This window comes from Struthio camelus, chromosome 20 (genome assembly GCF_040807025.1).
Source record: "Struthio camelus isolate bStrCam1 chromosome 20, bStrCam1.hap1, whole genome shotgun sequence".
NCBI lineage: Eukaryota > Metazoa > Chordata > Aves > Struthioniformes > Struthionidae > Struthio > Struthio camelus.
Window position 1 is genome coordinate 13,524,219 of NC_090961.1, and position 15,294 is coordinate 13,539,512.

At 52.2% G+C, this 15,294-nt stretch overlaps 1 protein-coding gene across 2 annotated transcripts; it reads right to left on the reverse strand.

Moving 5' to 3' along the window:
- Positions 1–951: 951 nt before the first annotated feature.
- Positions 952–15,259, reverse strand: FBXW5 (F-box and WD repeat domain containing 5). 2 transcript variants are annotated; one of them, XM_068915313.1, is made up of 9 exons: positions 15,058–15,259; positions 14,675–14,888; positions 11,874–12,031; positions 11,066–11,240; positions 9,995–10,143; positions 8,087–8,570; positions 5,132–5,279; positions 3,835–4,047; positions 952–3,091 (listed from the first exon to the last, which is right to left on the reverse strand). In XM_068915313.1, exons 2-9 carry the CDS (start codon positions 14,865–14,867, stop codon positions 2,845–2,847), a joined length of 1,767 nt encoding a protein of 588 aa, XP_068771414.1. In that variant the 5' UTR covers positions 14,868–14,888; positions 15,058–15,259; the 3' UTR covers positions 952–2,844. The 2 variants fall into 2 exon arrangements, with proteins under 2 accessions (XP_068771414.1, XP_068771413.1); XM_068915312.1 differs by having other exon boundaries at positions 15,022–15,101.
- Positions 15,260–15,294: the final 35 nt, after the last annotated feature.

Below are 15,294 nucleotides of genomic sequence, written 5' to 3' on the forward strand. Positions count from 1 at the left end.
TGGTGGCAGCCTCCAGCCAGGAGGAGGCAGGTTGGATGCCTATTTCTATGCACAGAGCTTTCTGCAGCTGCTGGCTGCCCTGCAGTACCACTGCACCTGGAGCCCAAAGGGAGCTGGTCTGGCATCAGTTTTGCCCTGACCTGGGGATTTAGAAAAGCTGCAGCAGGGGGTGAAGAAGACACCTCCTCTGTAAAGATGACCTTCAAAAAAAAAAAAAAAAAAAAAAAGCAGCAAGGGGCCCCACAGCTGCTAGAAAAGAGGCAGGATAGAGTGGTGCTTGGGCTAGCTGACATCTGTCAGGGGTACTGGAAAAGGGAAAGAGAGACCTGGTCACTGGGTCTCATGAGGCTGCCAGAACCACTTAATACAAAGCTGCTACAGGATGCTCTGAGGTGAGCAGCAAGAGGTTGAAAGACTCCAGGGGCGTAGAGGCTAATGGCACTGAAACAACCGTTCCCCCAGCCTACTGCCCACAAAAGACCAGCACACTTACTCCTTGCTTAACCCCAGCTTCTTGGAAAAACTAGGAACCTTTCTAGCCCTGCAAGGAAAGGAGTAGAGAACCAGAAACACTGCTCTGGCCCCAGACCAGGACCGCAGGGGCCTGCTCCCAGAGCCCATCACTGGCCCCCTTGCCTTAAGGAAGGGTTACACCACAGTCCCAAAAGCACAGAGCAGCTTTCTCAAAGACATCTCTGCTTGATTTAGCAATACACTCTGCTTCCCCTCCTCCCCTGAGAGCAAACAGGAGCTGGCTAATAGTCTACAGCTGCCCTCTTGCTGTCCCCTTTTTATTGTTTTAAACAGCTTGCTACCACCATGCAAGGTGCACGGCCAGCAATTACTACTGGGCAGTAGCTGTAGCCAAATTATATTACCATTCTGGCTTTAGTTTCACTTCAGCAGAAAAGACTGCTTCTTAAAAAGAAAAACAAACGCACATTGCAGAGATGCTTGAGCAGAATATTTATTCAATGCCATAGTGAAGAGCAAAACTTGATACAAACATAAACCCTCAGTGCCTTGCTCACTACTACACAGAGCTAAGTGAGAAGAACAGATTTCACAAGCTTTAGGGGCAAATGGAAGAAGGTAGAGGCTGAGTTACTTGGTGTAACAGGATAGATAACTGGATTTAGATCTTGTGCACACACACACACACACACACACACAAATAAAGGACTCGCTTCTTCTGGAAGTCATATGAAGACAGAAAACCTGAGTACAAGGGTTTTGAATAAAGCCATGGGCACCTGCTGGGGGGGGGGGGAGGGAGGGGGAACAGAAGGATACAAACGCCCTTGTCAAGGACCTCAGGAGCTGTTAAAGCCATCAGTGCACATCAAGACAGTATCTGCTGCCTCCATAAAGTCTATTTGCAACCCAACCACTGTGAGTGGCACAGACAGCTGCCCCACAGCATTCTCAGGGGACCCAGGATTCCTGGAGTTCCTCCTCCAGCCTCTGTTTCAGGCTAGGCTCCCTTCCAAACACAGGCCTAAAGCCCAGCTCCTGGGTCACTGCCTGCCAGCAGTGGCTCTGGGACCAGTTCTCAGCCATCTAGGCCGAGTCAAGATTAGGAGCTTAATTTTAGATTCTCACATTTGGCTCCCCGCTGGAGAGAGAGGACCTTCAGGGACAGATACAGAGTAAACAACACTGGGTTCATAACAGTTTAAAGAGAGCCAGCTCCTGTGTTCAGAGGGGTGTCCAAGAGGAGCCGACCCTCCTAATCCAAGGCAAGTGAACCCAGGTAGGAGGAAGCTTATTCAACTGTCAGTTCAGGTGGAAGAGTGCTGTGTCTCCACCTGTTCACCTGTGGGTGAATACCTGTAGACACTTACGGGTGGCCACACCTATTCACAGAGAACATACCAAGAGAACCTAAAGTGCCACAATTTGAGTAGCAAGGGAGGGAGGTGACCATAAGACCCACCAGCCATCTTCACAGCTGCCTTCTTGGGAAGGGGCAGCAGATCCCCTGGAATAAATAAGTTACCAATGCCACAGCTTATTTCAGTGCTACTTAGCAGAGGAAGACAGAGGCAAAGCCAGCACCATGTTACCACCAGCTCTCCACAAACACAGTTTGGGAACTGGCTCTATCAATACTTAGTTGCTAACAGAAGGCATCAACATAGCAGCTGGCTGCATCCCAGAGGGCTGCGCTAAATGCCAAGTTGAGATGCCAGGCAGGTCCTTCAGCAGCAGCCCCAGCACTGCCTCCTCAGCTGCCCTCACTGCAATGGCCTTTTCAGCCCTCCAATCCTTCCTGCCCTTCAGGGCCCAAATGCTGTGTGGGAGGAGGCACTCAGCACACCCAGCAGCTAGATGAACTGCCCATGGAGGTTTGGGACAAGCCAACATTAATAAAACTACTATATTTAAAAAAAAAAAAGTCCTGCAATAAGGCAGCACAGCGCTGTACCACTGCTTTTGCCAAGTGCTCTGCAGCCAGTAGCTCTCAGCAAGGTCAGACATGTCCCAGACTCACACAGTACAAAGGCTGGAGACAGGCTTCAGTCTGTTCCAAGACCAAAGCTCACTTGGAGAGAGCTGTGACCAAGTGGCAGCATTTGTGAGAAGCTGTGGGGAGGCTGCCCTGCAGTGACCAGCTCAGGCTACTGCCCAGTCAGACCCAGGAACAGGCCCTCAGCTCTTATGTGCTGTCTTTGAAGCAGATGCTCTGAGGAGGAAGCAGTTCCCACTACTGGGGTCCCTCCTGACTCAGCTGATGGGATTCATGTGCCCAGAGCTTGTCTCCACTGTGCAGGGCTCAAAGCTCTGCAAGCTCCAGAGGAAGTGGCTGGAGTGAGGAAGCTGCAGGAGCAGGTGTACCTGGGTTCAGCTTTTCTGGTTCATGAGCCAAGAGAAGAGCAGTTTTCTGGGCCTGGGTTTCCTGGCCTGCTGGATCCGCACTGTGCGAGGAGAGCGCCACACCTTGATGGTAGCGTCATCGCTGGCTGTCAGGAGCAGCTCCTGCTCAACTGGGCTGAATGCCACCGAGTTGACCACATTATCGTGTTGCAGTTTGGCCAGGCAGATGTTATAGTGCCGGTCCCAGATGTAGCCGTGGCGATCCTCTGCCCCGCTATATCAGACAAGATAGCAGGAAGGGCATTAAACACGACCGCCTGGGTAACCTGCCTCTCCCAACCCTCTTCTTTAGGCAGACGGAGACAGAGGGTGCTTTTGACCTGGCCAGAGGCCCTAGCCTCCATCTGCAGTCTCGTCCTCTGAGAGCACTGCAGCCTGGGCAGGCAAATTGCTCTTGGGATCCAGACTCTGCCCCAGACAGAGGTGGGTTCCCAGAAGTGGAGCCCAAAATGAGGCCTCATAGCAGCAAGAAAAGTCTTTCAAAATGAACTCGGGACACACAGACAGTCAGGCTGTTGACTTGAAGCCACACTGCAGCACTTCCTGGCAAAGCCAGCTGTGAACTGCCCTGTTCATTGCAGCAAGGCTGTTTTAAGTGATCCCTTCAACTCACCCTACCAGCACTTGCTGCCTGCAGCCCCCAAGAAAGTCACTTGCCACCCACTGCCAAACATGCCACAGCCCAGTGTTTCCTCTTTCCACACAGATTTCACAACAGTGCCACAGCAGACGGCCTTCATTAGCACATCCCACCAGCACCTGGTGATTCAGTCACTCTGCTGTTTACAAATTTCCAGTTTTTGCTCTGCTCACAACACACAGGAATTTCCAGCACACAGACTAAGCCCTGCTTGCACAAGCCAGTCCTGCAGTGCCAGACCTTGGCCCCCCCCTTCCCCCCCCCCCCACCCTACCGGACTTGGAGCCAGGCTCCTGCCCACCCCTGTCCCTCCACACCTTGCTACAAAATCCCTGCTGACATCCAGGAAGATGAAGAAGCACTCCTCATTGGGTGTATAGGCCCGATGCGCACGGAGGGCTCTTTTCACCTCCTTCATCGTCTTCAGGTCGAACACATGCAGATCAATCTCCTCAGCAATGGGAGGCGGCTGCATTGGGTCTGAGATCACACAGTCCCGTGGCCAGGCCCGGCTGTTCACGTACAGGTACCTTGGGGAAGGGAGTACAGCAAAGGGTTTACCCTGACACCTTGCTGCACGCTCAGAAAAGTCAGAGCCCCAGCTGTAAAAGCCTTTCGCACAGCCCAGCCCAGCCAGGTGGCACCTGAACAGTTTTTCTGGTTCCTAGCTAGCAGAGCTGCAGGCTTGTTAAAACCCAGTCTGCAACACTGGGTTGCAGCCTGCACGTTCCTGAACCACTACAGAACCACTTCCTGCCCTGTGTGGGAAGGAGAATGCCACCACAATTTGGACTATGGGTCCCAGAGGCTAGGCTGAACCTCTCTGGTCTCATTAAAACCAACTCCAAGCATGGTGGCTGCAGAGCATCTGATCAATCTGCCTCAGGGAAGAGGCTCATCGCTGTGGGCAGCTCCTTCACTCTTACAAGGCTCCCTGCCTGACCTCTAACCTGAAAGAGGCTCAGCCGACCAGAAGGAAGAAAGTTCTCCTGCTGAGATCTGGGGAGACGCTTGAGCCATACACGTGCCTTCAGTATTAGGTTATAAGTGGGACGTGGATGGACAGCAGCTGCCTGAGCAGGCTCCTTGCTCTATCCACTAAGCCAGCATACCACCAGTGCAGAGACTTCCCTCCGTCAACAGCACTTCAGCAACCTGCAGCAAAGGTCTGAAACCTCCAGCCAAAACCAGGTTAAATGCAGCAGGGCCAAGGGCTCTTTCAGGACACATGGTGCATTTTCCAGAAGGTAAAGTTCACTGCTAGCACTCAGAGGAGGACGAGTGCCCAGTGTGCTCTCTGCCGTATATATATGTGAATAGGTCCCTGGGGATAATCCGAGCCTACAGGCATTTGAGTAAGATATTCCAGTTCCTCCGAGACTTGCAGCTACTTTGCTCTGGTTTTACTGGCTGTACAATCTACCCTAGTGTGGAGTACCTCATCCCAATGCCAAAGCAGATGGGTCTCTTCCCAGGGTGGAAGTTGCTGCTTCTTCTATTCATCCCAAAGAGTCCTTAAACAGCTGCCACCCCAGACTGCACCATGCACACCTTGCACTGCCTAAAGCCAGCAGGGAGCACCCACCCTGCATGCCTCCCTCCCACCACGCTCACCTGTGGTCAGGGGAGAGGCCCATGCCAATGATGTGTCCGTGGATGTCAATGACATGATCCAAGGAGTCAAAGAACTCATCTGAACGCCTCTCCTCCCCAAGCACTGGCCCAGCAGTTGTCATCTGATGAGGCAGGATCCTTTTAATCCCTTGGGGACAGAAAGCAGAGTCAGTCCATTCTGCAGGTTGTTGCCAGCACACAGCAGGATTGATGAAAGTCCCCAGGCTTCAGAGAAGAGCTTCCCTTAGCGCTGCTAAGAAAGGAGAACTGACTCACTCCTGGCCAAGAACCGAGGGAAGGGTCTGGGACAGGGCTCCGGTCCCTGCCAGGCTCTTTCAAGCTCTTGCTAGTGCTGCTTTTGACCAGGAACGTGCACACAAGTGACACTTTGGCACATTCAACCCCAGCCAGCAAGACACCCACCTGCTACCATCCTGTCTGGTGCAGCCACACCTAGTTCCAAGCCTGGGTCCAAGCCTCTCATGAGGCCGCAGAGCTGCTGTGAAGGGAGCTATGCTGGCTGTGGAAAGGTTTTTCCCCTGAAAGAAATCCTTTGGCCGGGCCCATAGTTTACAGCTTTTGAACTTCCAGACCAAGGGAGAAACACGCAATGGGTCAGGTCCTCTCCTTCTTCCAACTCCAGACAGAGATCCCAACCTATTAGGGCTCCCTGGATGACCATAAGTCTCAGTAATTTTGGGGCACATGTGGGTTTAGCCTCCCCAGCGTGTCCACGAGAAATCGGGATATGGCCCATCCCATTACCCTCCTGAGCACCCTCAATTTTGGCCCTCTACAGCAACCAGAGGAGGGTAGGGGGAACACCCCATTGCACCTCAGCTCAAGGCCATTCAAAGAACCACTGCAGCTGAACCTGGACACATGAGGAACTTCAGGATAGAAATCTTTGCTTTAGCCAGCCCAACTGTCAAGGCTCACCAGCACCTTTTTCCTCATTTACACAGCACCAAAAATCCCAGTTTCAAAAAGCTACGTGATCTCTGCATGCAGACACCAGCCAAACAGGCAGCATTTGCCCATGACTCAGACCTACAGCTAGCACAAGAGAAGCTTAAAGGAAACGCCTGCAGGAGAGATGCTCGCGAGTCACAGATCAGGTGAGGCTGAGCCGAAGCCCAGAAGCAGGCCTGGCCACCCCGGCAGCAGGGCTCCCACCAGCAGCTCCAGCCGCCCAGCAGACTGGGCAGAGAAGTATAGCAGCAAGCTCTTTCGAGTACCAGTTCCTCAGGGACAGGAAGAAGATACGCAAAGGATAGTTCAACACACAAACCTATGGGCCAAGCATATTGCAGTGACTCATGGCTGGGACAGGAGCCAAGCCAGGGTTCATCCCTCAGAACAACCAGTCTCTGCTCTGGGCACTGGCTTCAGGCCAGGGAGTCACTGGAGTTCAAAGGCACCAAAACTCACAGCCAAGGGAGGCTCTACTGGAAGTCAGAAGGGTCCAAAGGCAGCAGCTGCCTTAACACCATGCTTTGCTTTTTTACACACTGCAGGTCCCAGCATGCAATGCAGTGTTTGTTCAGCCAGGCAGATCAAGATGCATGCTGCTTACAGGGTCTGACTCACAGCAGGCCGCCCACCATGCTGCTGTGCTTTCAAAGGTGGGCCAAGGCCAGGGAGGCAGCTGATGTCTATCATGCCTGTCTGCGGACCCAGTCATGGATGGCAGCAGGGAGCATCAGGCTACGCTCAGTCAGGTTGCATTCTTATCTTAGGTAGGCAGAGACCAAGGGACTCTTCTCCAGGTTGTCTACAGCTTTGGAAATAGCCTTTCTCAGCAAGCTATCCTGTCTTATTCACCTGTACTGGTGCAGGCCAAGGAACAGAAGGATTAGGAGCACCTGTAGCCGGGAGGAGAGGCTGAAATAGCACAAGCAGCAAGAGGAACTAAAACTGCCCAGCTTTATAAGAGTCTTCTTGCCTGGAAGCAGCTCTCCTTCCCTCCCCACATTTTACTGCCTGGTTCTTTCCACTGAACTAAGCTAGCTCTCAGGGGCTTTTGAGAAGTAGCCAGACAGACTATTTGTTCATCACCACATTATTTCACCATACATTCAGATTCTTCTAGTTGTTGGGACACTGGGACAAGCCCCGAATAAGGAGGAAAAGTCCTAAACCAGAAAAAGGCTACCCACAGCACCATTGCTTGGCTAGTGCTACAGTTATAGATCCTTGTACCCTGCTGAGCAAGTGCAGGCTGAGCACCAGCAGGCTGCCTGGAATGACACTCACCACAGATGTTTGCTGAAGCATCTAATCATCTACAGTGAAACCCTTTCAGTACCAAACCAGTGGTTCAACTTCAGCTGCTCAGGTGCCCCACTCAGACTTAAAGGCCACATGATGTGTCATTAAACACTGGGCAGTGAGGGAGGCAGCTTGGCTGTGCTCCCCTCAGAGTTGGCTGTGACGGCATGGCAAGGCCCCATCTCCCAGAGCTGAGGGGCACTGGGTAAGCAACACACAACTCCAAGCTGCTCAGACTAGTCTTGTCAGGAAGCCCTCTCCACAAAGGAAACAGGACTGAGACCCTCCCACAAGCCCATGTCAAAGCAATCGCTGTCCTTCACCCCCACTCGCTTGTGTACAACACATGGCTGATGTTGTAAAGTCAGGGGCTTATTATCAGTCTTCTGCTTATCCCTTGCCATGAGTTTTCCATCTGGCCAAGTGTCGAGCTTGGCAGAAACAAAACAGACTTAAGCCAAGTGCTTGAGGGGTGGAACACCCTTCAGCTACTGCAGGTACCTAAAAAGCCTCCTGCATCAAGAGTCCAGCAGCCTGAGCAAGACTGCAGCGCATTCAATATAGACACAAGCAGTAAATAAAACAGGTATTTTCCAGATTGAAAAAAGTCAGTGTCGTTGCAACTATGCTCAGCCTATGCTCCCAGGGAGGCTGGTGTGCCCTGGAGCTCAGACTACACCTTACCTATCTGATGTGGAGAATAGGTGAGGCATCCTGTGGTGAAGATCAAGTATTTTGTCTTGCTATTGCTGTCCGTGGGGAGCAGGTTCAGCTCGGGCGGTTTAGTTCTGTTGCGTATGAACAGCTCAGCCACCTTTGTCTCTAGCTCAGTCTCAGTCATGGCAGGCCTCACACGGCCCTCCATGATATCATCAAAGAACTGCTGCAGCCCATCCTCTGCTGTCACACCCCCGTCATCTGGCAATTCCTGTCCTGCTGGCTCTGCAGTCTGCTTGGGCTTGGCCTCCTCTTCCTCACTGTCACTGCCAAGATCAAAGACTGGGCAGGTGGAGGTAGAAGCAGCTAGCTGCTCCTCATAGTCCAGGAGCAGATCTGGGGAATCGTACCGGCTACAGTCAGCCACCATCACTGTCCGGATAGTGCTGGCATTCAAGTTCTGGATTTTAAACAGTCTCTTCACTACATTCACATTCTCAGACTCTATGCCCTGGAAGCAAAAGACAGGTAAGCAAGAACCACCTCACTGGAGGCATGTTGATCCTACAGCCTCTGCTCAAAGAGCCACTTGCCCGAACCTTAAGCCCACCCAGGGGACCCCAGTCAAGCACCTGACCCCTCTTAGCACTGGGGAGCTCAAAGCACTGCAGATCATGAGGCTGGCCAGCCTTGTGGACTGGTTCTCATTATGCTCCTTGGAGGTGGGAGCGCCGAGACAGAAAGCCAGGGCCAAGTTTATGCATGCAGACAACAGCTGAGCTGGAAACAGAGGCCAGGCAGCCTTGCTCCCACCTCTCTGCCTGAGGTCATTTGCTGGCACAGCCTGTCGCATGACAAGAATTTCAGGAACAGGCCTCCATGATAAACATAGGTGCAGTATGAAGTACCATGCCTCTGGCATACAAGAAGCAGAAAAAGAAGACCTCAGCGCTCTTGGAGTTTGCATGCACCCCTCAATGGGATCAGCCCGGTTCTCAGCTCCCAGCCACGAGCAGCAGGTCTCTCCCTAGCACAAAGCTTTGGCAGTCAGCAGGCACACTTCAACAGCCCTGTCAAATTGGGCAAGGTCCTTCCTTGCCTCTTGCGGATAGAGGATTTAATGCTGTAGTGTCAGTGCAGCACAAGCATGTGATTACTGTAAGGGTTACTGCAATGCAATACAGCTACAGAGGATTTCACCTAGGGCCAGCACCAAAGCTTTGGGTCAAAGAAAAAAAAACAAGAGGGTGTGCAGTTGTGACATTTTGTGACAGAGGCAAGACATGGAAGAGGAACACACCTCAATCCAGAAGGCAGAGGCACAAACGGCAGAGAACGGACAAGCAGCAAACAAACAGTCTGACCAGTGCACACTGATCTCTAGGTCTAACCACAGCACAACTGAGAGCACCGGGCCCACGAAAGTCTCAGCAAGTGGCAGGCAGGACTAAGTTCAGCCTCCTGCCAGCCTCCAACACCAGGGAACAGCACACATAGCTGGCTCCCAAGCGGGAGAATGGTCACTGCTCAGGTACATGCCAGTATACAGCCACCCCAGGCCCAAGCTTTATGATCTGAAGGAGTTCAGCAACCCTGCTGTGCTTCCTCCGCTCTCCCTTTAGCAAGACAAGCTCTAGGGCACTGCATTCAAGTCCTTATCCCTGTTGACAAGGCAGAAGATAACAAAAGCAGAAGGTACAGAGCTGGAAGGTGAGGAAGAGACTATTGCAATGGGTACCACAACACTGAGTGCAGAGAAACCTCATGCAAGGGTTGCCTCAAGCTAAAGATCCTGAGAGCAAGCCTGATGAGGGAAGCATGACTGAGTTGCCTTGTCATCTTAATTTGTCTCTCCAACCGCCTCAGCAGTTTTTCCTCCCACAAGAGCCAGCAGGAAGCTGTACTGCCCACAGAGTCAGAACAAAGGCACCTCACCTGGAAAGCGTTGTTCAGCCATAGCACAGAACAGGAGGTTATACGCCCAATCCGATGCAGATTGCCAGAAATCAAGTTGGTTTCATTCAGCCAGCAGCCAAACACATCGTAGGGTTTATTCCTCACCCTGGAAAGTAGTGTAAAATTCTCTGGAAGGGAGGGAAAACACAAGCATGAGGTAATGGCTTCTTACAAGGGCTCTGGAGAAACAGAGGCAGAAGATATGGGAAACAGATTCAAGTCTTGGCTAACAGCAGCAGAGGCACTGATGTAGCGCCTTTAGTGGAAGCTGAGCAGACGTGGGCCAGTTACTGTCCAGCTTCCAGTCACTACTATGGACATAGATAATTCCTCTCTTCTATAGGCATCTGAGGGGAGAGCACGCACAAAATGGAAGGGCAACCAAATGGAGTCAAACCAGAAAGCCATCTAGCCTCATGTCCTTTCTCCAAGCACAGCCCAAAGCAGACACCGCAAGGAAAAGAACAGGCCAAACATACAAGACTTTTCAGCACACTCTCAGGCTCCCACCTTTGTCGCTTAGGGCCTTTTTGAACAATACAGTTGTGCATTTAGCAACACTCCTTGATTTTGGCACAGTGACTAGGACTGCAGCACAGAAATAGCAAAAGATAATGCAGTTGGGAGTAGTGGGGTTCACAGGACTAGAGCAGAAAAGGTAGAGGGGCCAGGATGGTTGCACCTCAGAAAGCCACCTGGGACCTCAGGGTGGAACCAGCAAGTAACAGCATGGGTCAGAAATGGTAGCTTCAGGACAACAGGTAATATGGGCAACTCCTGCCTTGCCCAGACCCTCACTTAGAACTGAAGTTAAGTGACGATATTAATGCCAGACTACTACTGTTCTAGGTGATGACATGATGACCTGAACAGAGATAACTAACATTATCCAGAAAGTCTACCCTATGGCACTGCAAGATAAAGACCCCTTTGCACAGATGGTAAAAGGCAAGACAAGCAGAGGTCAAGACCACAGCACACGTAAAGAGCAAGGGAAGGAAGGGAACCCTGGCACTAGGAAGCCCCAATGGAGGTAAGGGCAATAATTACCCATACTGATTACAGCAATCTCTCCTGACGAAGAGTTGTGAGGCCCCACAAAGACACCTGATACCAGAAGGAGGGAGTCATCCGAGTTAAACTGGGAGAACTGTGTGTAGCTCCAGTTATATGGCCTCATATTGGAGCTGTGCTGCAGGGAGATGTCCAGCTCATTGCTCCAGATCTGAAAGCAAACAGACAGTTATGAAGCTGTTAGGAAGCCGGACAGTTCTGCTTTATCTGTCCTGCCAGCACTCATGAGGGAAGTTGGGGAGGGGGGAGAAAAAGAACTCCCTATCTAATTGCCTCCAAGTTCTGATCTCCCTTACAAGCCCCTTCATGAAAAAGGGCCAACAGTTTTGGAGAATAACTGAATGCAGAATTGCTTCTCCATCACTGAGCCAAGCAGTGAATGTTACTGCTACAGCTGTATTTTCAGTACGTCGAGAGAGATTTCTCCTAAGATAATCATTCATGCAAGTCACTTTCTGCAGTAGATCCACATGGTCCCTGTTACATCAACAGCTCAATGGAGGACTGATTTGCAGCTAGAAAGCACCCAGAGCCAGGTAGACACCTCTCCCATCTTCAGACAGGCTAGAGCTGCAATCCACAACCCTCAAGGCTACATTTGCAAGACTCATCAGTCCTGTGGCTTCGAGGACAGCTCAGCATCTGCAGGGACAACTGCAAGTCCAGGTACCCCTGGGCAAACCTCTCCTCTCCAGGCTTCTTAAAAAGCTAAGAGGTGCTCTCAAGGCTAAGCCCTACTAAATCAAAGCTGGAAGATTTGCATGGGGGCATACTACCACTTTACCTTAACAGTACAGTCTTTGGAGCACGATGCAAACAAACAGCCGGAGTGGGAGAAGCTGAGGTGCAAAACCTGGTCATTGTGCTCCTTCAGAGCCTGCACTTCAATACAAGGAATGGTGTCATAGAGCCTCTGGAACTCGTCATACCAGGAAACAGCAGCTGAAACACATGAGCAAGGACATCGGACAGGAACTCAGGTGGGAGGGTAGAGACAGACCCGAGCTACACAGGGGCACAGAATAAGTCTTTAATGAAGCACATCCCAACTGCTGCTAGCAATGCTGGGAGCTTGGCTGTGGCCAAGGTCCCTACGGCTTCAGCTCTTGCTAGCAGGGCCTAAGACCTGTTCTCAGTAGCTTCCCCACTCCTACACACACAGCCCTTTCTTTCAGAAAAGACACAACTCCTTAGCATATCACTACTTTCTAAGCCATTTACAGCCACCGCAAGAACCAACCAGGGCACAGCTGTTAGATAATAGCTTTTAGCTATCTAAGAAAAACTTTTTGCAGGACAAAACAGCAGTTGGAACTGCACACATACCCCAGCATAATGAAAACAAATTCATCACATGATGACAGGAAAGTTGTTCCTTAGAGTACTGGGCTCTGTTCTGATTATCTCTGTCTCATCTCATACAGAATTAAGAGGGATCCAGAAAGGGTATGAGACTGACAGGGTGGGGAAGGGGACATGGACAGACTTCCATGAGACAAAAGACTGGGAAAAACAAGAGAGAAGAACTGGAGTTGAACACATTATGTCAGGACAGACGAGGAATCTTGCAGTAAAAGAGTTTGGAGCACACTCAGGGAAGTCATACTGAAGGCAAATAAATAGATAAACAAAGAGGATTTTTAATGAAGTGCCCAGTAAGGCAACCTACAGACTTCTGGCAGCAGCAAATCCTGAAGAAGCAAAGAGGATTAGACATTTATTTGGACAATGGCCAACTTTCCTAGTTACACTGAACAGGACCGAAGGTTTTTTGGAAATCTTTCACTGCAGTCCAGGAGACACCTGCTCTTGGAGGCAGGGAACAATTAGCTGCCAGGTTATCTCAACATCACTCACTAGGCAGGGGGCTTCACCCCCCTCTGAGGCATTCAGTCCCAGCCCATCAAACAGGGAAGCAGTCCTGACAAATCCCATCTGGCCTAGCAGTTCCAACATTTCTGCTTATAAGACCCAAGCTACACCACACCAGAAGGTTGGCAGTTGATTTTCCAAAACTCCTGTTTTGGTCTTTTCCTGGGACTGGCGGCGGGCACCCCCTTCCCCAGGAACCTTGTAGATGATTTTCACAGCTCCGGATGTGCAGCCTGGAAGGTGCCTGGATATATTACTGAATTACATTGACTACTCATTCACAATCAGCACTAAAGAGCAGGGTTGTCAGCTTATAAAATCCAAGGAGCATGAGGTAAACACAGCCTGGTCAAAGAGCCTCAAATAAGAAACTAAAGGTAACTACTCCAACCCTGTAGAGTTCATAGAGCCTGTGCAAGTAAAAAAAAAAAAAAAAAAATCAAGCATTATTCTAAGTCATCACATCCACATCTCATCTGCTCTTCCTCAGAGCCCTCTTGCACCAGGCTCCCTACTCCCTGCGTTCCCTACTGCAGGGAGACCTGGGCTCCCAGTCACTTCTTCCTCACAGTTTCTTCTCATCCTTCTGTAGGGACCGCAACTAACGAACAAGAGGCCACGCTACCCTCTGGCGCAGCCATCCTCAGAAGCACTGTGCACCCTCTCTGGGGCAGAGGAGGGCATGCAGCCCTCCTGGACTTCTGCAGCATGCTGGGAACAGGCATTTCTGACTCCAACAGAGACTCACCTTGACAACAAGGGCTCATAACACCAGATCCCCAACACTTGTCTCAGCAGGGCTTGACAGTATTAGACTACCTTCTAAGACAGGATCAGAACAGTAATAGAGAGCTATGATTGTATGACCACCAGCATTGAGCCTGTTGATAGCTTTACCTGGAAAAGGCCATGCAGGGCTCAGAGTTGATGCTGACTGTTAATAGGTTATTTTCCTAGTGTGGGCGTAGGCCAAGATCAAGTCAGACCTGACCTAGCAAGTGGGTCAGCTATTAACAGTTGCCCACTGTACAATTAAGTTTTTGCACACCCACCTCCCTCTCCAGACAGCACGTTCACCCTCTACAGCCAGGCTGCAGCTACTGCCTACAGCATATGGAAAGGTAAACTTGATCGACTAATACACACTCCCAGCTCTTCCTAGCCGGGACAAGGAAGGGACAGAGCCTGAGGTGCAGGCTTGCTGTAAGGTCCCAATCTTGATCAGAAAAAGCCAGCAGTGATTACCATGGAATCCAACACAGCTGCAATACAGCAGGCCAAAGCAACTCACTGCATCTCTTCAGGGCCTTCTTTAAGAGCAGCAGCACTTAGACACACTGTAAAGCAGCTACCAGAGACAGTCTGCCTGCACTGCAGAAGGCTAAACCCCCCCCCAACCACCACCTTTCTGGGGAAGAAAGGGACAGTCTAAGCATTTTCAAACATTTGATGCCACCTTTCCGAAGGGCAAAGATAGTCCGTGGGCCTTTCACACATGGGCCCCCATCCACAGGCCCCCACCGTTTAGCGGCTCCATCGCACCCAACACCAGCAGCAAACAGAGGGCCGAGTAGCACAGGGAGAAGAGCTCTCCCCTTCCCGCCGCTACGGGCTCACAAGCGGGACCCTCGCTCGGCTGCCAGCCCCCCAGGGGACCCCAGGCAGGGCAGCCGGCCCCAGCGCTGCGCCGGCCGGCCGGCAGCGGGACCGCACCTGGGTGCCGCGGCACCTCGCGGGGGATGCGGTAGTAGCGGTAGAAGAGCTCCTTCCAGAGGAACTCGTCGCGGGCCACGGCGTGCCACTGCTGGCACACCAGCCCCACCGCGAGCACGTCTACGTGGTCCAGGTAGAGGAAGATCTCGTAGAGGACGCTGTCGGGGAGCAGGGGGCCGCCGCCGCCCTCCATCGTGTCATTCTGCCGCGGCGCCTGCAAGCAAACACGAGTGAGGCCCGGCCCGGCCCGGCCGCGCCGCAGCGCCCAGCCCCCCCGCCACCGCCTGGGGTCGCCTCCGGCCCCCCCCGCCCCGAGCAGCGCCCCCGGGCCGCCCCGCTCACGGCACCTCCGCGGCTCCGACTGTCCCGCCTCCCCCCCGCACCGCTTCCGGCCTCCTCCGCCGAGCACTTCCGCTCCGGTTTTTATGCGCCGCTCTAGCCGCCTTCTCTGTGGTTTCCTCCCTCCCTCCAATCACCACGCGGTTTTCTTTCCCAGGCAGGAAAAATCGAGCCCAGAGCTCTCCCCCTCCTTTGACGCCCCAGGCGCAGCTAACCGAGCGCGGCCCGCTCGCTCCGCTCTCTACCGCCCCTGCAGGGCGGCCTCGTCCGGCCTCACCCCA